The 7,437-nt window shown below is 39.8% G+C and overlaps 1 protein-coding gene across 1 annotated transcript; it reads left to right on the forward strand.

Moving 5' to 3' along the window:
- Positions 1-1,830: 1,830 nt before the first annotated feature.
- LOC149145696 (ubiquinol oxidase 2, mitochondrial-like) lies at positions 1,831-4,320 on the forward strand. Its single transcript, XM_089451416.1, has 3 exons — positions 1,831-1,877; positions 3,467-3,890; positions 4,261-4,320. Exons 1-3 carry the CDS (start codon positions 1,852-1,854, stop codon positions 4,318-4,320), a joined length of 510 nt encoding a protein of 169 aa, XP_089307542.1. The 5' UTR covers positions 1,831-1,851.
- Positions 4,321-7,437: the final 3,117 nt, after the last annotated feature.

Genomic DNA, 7,437 nt, shown 5'->3' on the forward strand with positions numbered 1-7,437 from the left:
CCATGAGAGATTGTGCCCCGAAGATATCTCAGAAGATTCTTGGCACCAATCCAATGAGGCTCAACCAAATATGAGCTCACCATGCTAACTGCAAAACATATGTCCAGACGGAAGTTCACCAAGAACATCAACGTAAATGAGTTCATGAAACTCAGAGGCATTTTCCAAATCTGGTCCAACATCGCTACCATATAACTTCTGAAAGTTAAGATCCTCGAGGTAGTCATAGGCTTGTAGTTTATCATTCCACATCCGGAATCCAACTCCCTCTTACTTCTGCAAATGAGAGGGTCTGCCCCTGTCAGAAATAGGTCGTCCTCATAAGGTGTCGGTATGAGAGGTCTATCATCCACAACCTTCGGGTAATGGTTTGGATTGGTTTCACTCCTAGTGAATCTCAGCTTCATCAGACAACTATCAATCCTCTCATACTATGCCCAAGGTGTTTTGCTTCAAGCCATAGAGGGCTTTCTTCCACCTGTATACATGGGATTCCCGATCATGAATCTCAAACTCCTCGGGTTGTTCCAAACCTGTGGACTTGCCGCATGAGGGGAATGGTCTCCTTATAAGATTTTTCTTCAGTACATCTCAAACATGTACCTTCATGCTCTTATTGAATTCAAGCATCCCTATCACCATCTGACCCACATCGGGTAGGGCCCCATAGGTAGACCTCCGGTGTTATAGATGCGATATGTCAATTGACATGATCCCAATGGACCATCCTGCAACTTAATACAAATTGCCAACCCTAAACCCATGAGAAAAAGCATCTTTGAAAATTCTATTTTTTAACACGTAGCTTTCCATCAATGAATGCCACCCTGAAACCTTTGACTTCCATTTTCGAGATGGACACCAGATTCTTACTACGATTAGGTACATAAAAGAGATTCTTGTAAATGAATAGAGTTACCCTCATTCAGTTGAGGGGTAACATTTTCTACACCCTTTTCGGGATAGGTGGCATCGACTCCAAGTATAATCCCACGATTGTTTCCATCTCTACCAAATTAGAGAGTGCACCTTATTGTCCGATGAAGTGCCTTGAAGCACTACAATCAATAAGCCAGATTCCCAAAGAATCTAAAGGAGAGGGCCAATACAAGATAACGCTTCTTTATCTTATCAAAAACAACATTTGATTCTTCATACCTGGGGTTCCTTCCTTTCTTTGAAGAGTCGGCCATTTCCTTAATGACTTGCATTACCTATCATTCCTTTGATCATTGAAGATGTCCCTGGAATGATTGTTATCTTCATCAAGAGATGTGTCTCTGCCATTCGGACACTCCTTCACATAATGGCCAAATTTATTGCAACCAAGGCATCTGCCTTTCCTTCCACCCTTAGATCCAGACTTCACAATGAAGTGATCTTTAGGTAGGCCATTAGAAACTTCAGCTGCACCATTCTGATAATATTCTCTGCTTTGACTTCACCCTCGGTGAATTTGAAGAAGGATGAGGAATCCACTGATCCTTTTGTCCTTTCCCAACTGTCTTCAATGATTTCTCTTTCACTCTTGTTTGGGCATTGTCTTCACCTCAACTCTGATACCATGTTAATTTTAGGTATGTTCTATGCTTAGAGCAATTTATTTCAATTTTCACAGGAAGAAGCATGTCATCAACTGATCTTATGTATCATCTTCTTAGAGATGATCTATGCTCTTATCTAGATAAATCAAAGTGTTGACTTCTGTTGTAAATGTACTATCTACTTTTATTAATAAAATTATGATTTTTGGAAAGAAAATAACCTCTATACTTAAGCCTGAGTATATATACTCTGAGTATGATAATATACTTTTAATATTATCTGGAAACAGTGGCTGCTGTCTGAGGGATGGTTGGAGGAATTGTTAATTTTAGGTATGTTCTATGCTTAAAGCAATTTATTTCAATTTTCACAATTAGCTCAATATCTTTTCCAGATTAGCAATCACGTCAGCATTAAAGTAAACTGCAGATAGAACATAAACATAAATCGCAGAAGACAAGCCAAGACAAGAGGACACAAGATGTGGCACTAGCCAGGGACAAACCCCAATGTGGGGAAACCCTTGATCAATTCTTCTTATATGTTCTTCAATAGTTCAGCAGAGAGAGAGATAGTACGTTTACAACAGAAGTCAACACTTTGAATTATCTAGATAAGAGCATAGATCATCTCTAAGAAAAAAATGCATGAGATCAGTTGAAGACATGCTTCTTCAACTGATTCTCCAAGGTGACTCCTTCACATATCGTTGTGCTGCATTTCGTCTTCATGTTGCACCTCACTGTGTTGCACCATGCTGCACCCATCATCACTATGATGCATCTCATCATGCTTCATTAATCATGACTGTGCCCATCACTGTATTGCATTATGTGCCATTGTTGCACCATGTTGCCATACTGACCTATGTGCTGGCTGCATCTTGCTTGCTTGTTGTCCCTAGCATGCTTGTTGTTGCATGCTAGCTATCCCTTGCATGTTATTTGTAACATTGCATGCTTGGTGTATTTGCTGCTAAGTACCATACAACTGTCCCAATGTTAGTTAGTTGTTCCTTGCATGCTACTCTCCTTCGGAGACAGATGCTCTGGCTGTTCCAGGAGTTTCGGCAATTTCGGTTATTCCCGGCAGTTCCGGTAATTCTGGCTATTCTCGACAATTCCGGCAGTTATGGTAGTTCCGACTTTTACGACAGTTCCAACTTCTACCCTCTACGTTAGGTTTCCCCGCTGTTTCGGCAGTTTCTGCTGTTCCCGGCAATTCTAGCTATTCCCAACAGTTCCGACAATTCCGACTATTCCCAGCAGTTTTGGCGATTTCCGACAGTTCCAGCAGTTTTAGCTTTTCCTGGCAGTTCCAGCGATTCCGGCTATTTTGGCTATTCCAGGCAATTTCAGCTATTTTGGCAATTCCGGCTATTACCGGCAATTCCAACAATTCCAATTATTCCCGGCAGTTCCCGACAGGGCCAACAATTCCAGCTTTTCCTGACAGTTCTGGCTTTTCCTAGTAGTTCTAGCAGTTCCGGCTTTTCCCAATGGTTCTAGATTTTCCCAGCAGTTCCGGATTTTCCCGGCAATTCCCGCAATTTCGACGATTCCCGACGGTTCCAGCTTCTGCCCTTTAGATTAGGGCAACGTTATCCCTTAGGATCTCTCCTCCTACTAAAACCCAAAGATAAATAGAGAGGAAGAGATCCCAAGTGTGTTGAAATGACTTGAAGGCCACCTCTATTTATACTAAAACGTTGAGCACAAGTGGGGTTTATTTGGTTGCTGGCCGACCTTAACGAATTGTCCCATAGCACAAATAAATTCATATCTCCATGAATACTTATTAGAATCGGATGATCTTTAGATCAATCCTACACCTCTCGATGAGAAGGACCTAAGAAAAATATCAGCTTCCATTAATAAGATGACCCACATGGAGTTTCACCCTAGTTGCCAATTTTAACAAGAATGCTCCTCACCTGCAAGTCCCTCAGAATATTTCAGCGCAGTGTTGGATGGATAAAAGCTCTTTTAGAAGAAGCTGAGAATGAGAGGATGCACCTCATGACATTTATGGAGGTGGAAAAACCCGAGTGTTATGAGAGGGCCTTGGTCTTTATAGTGCAAGAAGTCTTCTTCAATGCATACTTCCTCATGTACATCCTTTCCCCCAAAATTGCACACAGGATTGTGGGTTATCTTGAAGAAGAAGCTATCCAGTCCTACACTGAATTTCTCAAGGAGTTGGACAAAGGCAACATTCCAAACATGCCATCCCCTGCCATAGCTATAGATTATTGGAGGCTTCCCAGTGATTCAACTCTCATAGATGTGGTTGTGGTAATTAGGGTTGATGAGGCGCAACATCGCAACGTCAACCACTTTGCATCAGTAAGCAGTGTTTCCCATTTTTCTGTTCATATCATTTAGGGTTTAAGGTTGGGCCTCTAGGGCTTATCCCATGATACTGTTAGTTTCGCCTAGAATTTAGGGTTTAAGGGTTAGGGTTTATCACATTTTCTGTTAGTTTATTTAAGGTTTAGGGCTCAAGCTAACCCTTATCCAATATTTATGTTTCTTTCATAAAGGCATATCTTGGCATTTTTTTTATGTTTCATTTAGACTCTAATTGACTGAACAATGTGATTTTAGTGAAGCATTTGTATTTGGTCTTTTCACTATGTTTCAATTTAACTTCATTCATCGCTTATTTTTTTGTCATGAGCTAATCATTTGCTATGTCATGTTTATGATTTTGCAGGACATTCATTACCAAGGAAAAGAACTTAGGGACGTTGCAACGCCAATTGGTTACCATTAAACTCAGGACTATATTTTTGCAAGAAAATGTGCTTTTCTGTTAAGCCGCAATGGAACTATTCAACCCATGTCTATATACATATGGTATAGAAAATATTGAGGAAGGTGCAGTTTGTGTAGATACTACTAAAAAGCATATTGAACCCTTTGAAGGCCAAAGAAGCTAGATATTTACACATGGCTCTAAAACTTGGTTTGACTCTTTCATTGAATGCGGTTGTGGATAGTGTCATTCTCAACATCAATGAGGATTCACATATACCACTCTTGGACAAGGCGAAATGTGTGCAGTGGTTTCTTTCTAAGTAGCTATTCTGGAAACCTTTCCCCTGTTTATGTTTGAAGTTTCCCACTCGAAATACTTTCTTAGCAATCCTCAATATATCTCTTTTGCTATGCTCAACTCCTTTATCAAGTTCCATGTCTACCAAATTAGCACATAAGAAGAAAACACTTGTGAACGTGAAATGGTTAGGTTGGGTACCTCTTTTATGCATATCACAATAAAAAGCCAACGTCTCCTTGTAAATCCCTACCTTGCATAATTGACCATTGCAAACGATCAATAAGTAGTGTCTTAAAAAAAACTCCAAACAAGTTCAAGGTATGTCCTTAGTCCAGGAAACCTAAACCCTAGGACTAGGGTTTTCAACCATCCAACAGTGGAGCTTCCAACTTAATGTAATCCAAACAAATATAAGAAGCATTTATTAAATGTGTGACATCAATAACAAGTGTTTTTGTCAAGTCATACGCCAAGGTTGACATTCATGACAACACCATCCAACAAGAATTGTAACACTCAATTTTCCACTCTTTAAAACCATTTGTTTTTTCTTGTCACTTGTCATCTAGATCATCTCTCACGCTTGCTTGCTTGATATGAATTCAGGTAGGCCAAATGGGAATGATGTCCCATCTTCACGAAAGTTGATAAAGTACACCATGTTGCTGATCCATTTCAAGATCCTCAAATGGTCAATCTTCTCGGGCTTTAGTTTATTGTAGGTACCTGATACCTATCTTTGCACAGCTGTAGCATGGCCAATTCCGTTGTTAATTCTTATAAGGTTTATGCTGCCTATCTTTACAACACTTGTTTTCCTTGTTAGGAAGGCATGGCATTCTTTCCCAACCAGATCCATCCCATATTCGTTTGGCCTTACTCCTGTTTTCTCATGCGAAGAAAGAGGCACTGTCTTAAATAATGTCTTTCTCCTCTTCATCAAGAATGTTGTAGCTAATTTTAGGTCTGCTTTGTATATAGGTGGGAATGTCTTGATATTTTCTATAATTGGGTTCTGGAATTAATCCAAATCATTTTTCCCATGAAACAGCGTGCCAAGCAGTTTGAAAGATAAGGGCAACCATCCCACTTCTTCAAATCCAGGACGAGGCTGGTAGAAGGCATGCAAGCCAAAAAGCTCTTGAAAATGTTCTTTGTATAGGCTTTGTGGACATATAAAAGAAAAACTCTCAAATGTGACAAAAAATGACGCAGCTGCTCCTCAGTACCCACATCATCTAGGAGGATAAGAAAGCTCGAAAGCATGAGAGATGGCTTTTGAACATTGATATAACTTCATCGACATTATATTAACTGATCCACTCATTCCAATTCTTTCAACACTCTGTAATCATGTTATCTAGCAATGTCTAGGAATACGTTGTTTTCCTCCTCTTGATCGAGAATGCTACGCTGATTTTTAAGTCTACTTTGTATATAGTTGAGAAGTAGATTGGATATTTTCTGCAATTGAACTTTTCCAATAGTCCAAATCGTAGGCATCCTAAAACTTTCTTACTACTTCAAATCCAATCGCCGGCATCCTAAAACTTCCTTACTACTTCAAATCTAGGATAGGCCTGGTATAAGGCATGCAGGCCAAAAGCCTCTTGAGAGTGTTCTTTGTTTAGGCTTTTCAGGACTTTTATCGAAATGAGTGGAATCCCGGTACAGATAAGGATTGGCTCTCAACTTTTTAAACACTTTCCAGAAGATTCACTTATGGACATGTTACCTTAACAAAAACACCAAATATACCTTCTACCTAATAGCATGGACAGAAGAGGTGTTACACATCCTGGGTGGACAGGACCTCTGTGACTTGCGTGTTTTTTTCATTACAAGAGGAGGTCAAGTCAAGCGAAGCTTGACTACCGTGACAAGAGGTAGCCAGTTCAAAAAACAGAAAAACACTACGCGCAAAGAAGAACAACTAGATCTTAACTTTGATTCTAACATAAAGAAGGCAGGATCAAAGCGCAACGAAAATGCTTTCAGTAAATAAATTAATTACTCAGTTCACCTTGAAATTTTATTTTGATATATGCGACTGTTCACTAAATCTATGATGATCTGAACGTATTCAGATGCATAACACTATATTCTTTGTAAATTATAGAGATCTATGCGGCGATACGTATCTATCCACTGAACATAAAGTTATAGACAAAATACCCACATATACAGAGACTATCTATTAAGCCTGAAGTTATAAGACAGACTGTTCAATATCTATCTATCTATTGAACATAAAGTTAAAGACGAAATACCACATCCACAGAGACTGTTCCAATGGCTTTTAAGATTAGACAGTCAAGCTTTCTCAGATTCAGTACCAAAAGGCCAATGGCGATGGTATTCTCGCGGCCTTTGGCCGCCCTGGTTTTGAACATAACAAACCATCGTGGCCCAGACGACAATAACACATTCACTTCATCTACCTCTGTAAACACCTAAATTAGATGTATTCGCCCTGGTTTTTAACATAATAAACCATCGTGGCCCAGACGACAATAGCACATTCACTTCATCTACCTCTGTAAACACCTAAATTAGATGTATTCCCGTCTTCTCCAGAAAGCCTCGCAATCCATGAAAACGAAGGCGAAGGTGCTCTTTTCATCTGCGACACCATGGTTTATCATAAATAAACGATGAACAATAAACCATCGTGGCCCAGATGTCAAGATCACCTTCCAAAACCTCTTCCCCGCTGCTTGAAGAACGCCCATGCTTCCCTTTTCACCAAATTGAACAAACTACGTTTCATGCCTTGCGAATAAATAAACCAGTGCCTCTATGGATGTGAAATTTCAAACCCTAAATAGGGTT

This window comes from Pinus tabuliformis, chromosome X (assembly GCF_031772625.1).
Source record: "Pinus tabuliformis cultivar Carrire ecotype Pingquan chromosome X, CPIR1, whole genome shotgun sequence".
In the NCBI taxonomy this organism is placed as follows: domain Eukaryota; kingdom Viridiplantae; phylum Streptophyta; class Pinopsida; order Pinales; family Pinaceae; genus Pinus; species Pinus tabuliformis.

What these genes read in the sequence shown, in the direction of transcription:
- LOC149145696 (XM_089451416.1), top strand. Translation starts at nt 1,852, where the DNA reads ATGGTTGGAGGAATTGTTAATTTTAG. An exon ending in GGAGGAATTGTTAATTTTAG is followed by an intron (nt 1,878 to 3,466) that starts GTATGTTCTATG and finishes AATTTTAACAAG; the next exon opens with AATGCTCCTCACCTGCAAGT. An exon ending in ACGTCAACCACTTTGCATCA is followed by an intron (nt 3,891 to 4,260) that starts GTAAGCAGTGTT and finishes ATGATTTTGCAG; the next exon opens with GACATTCATTACCAAGGAAA.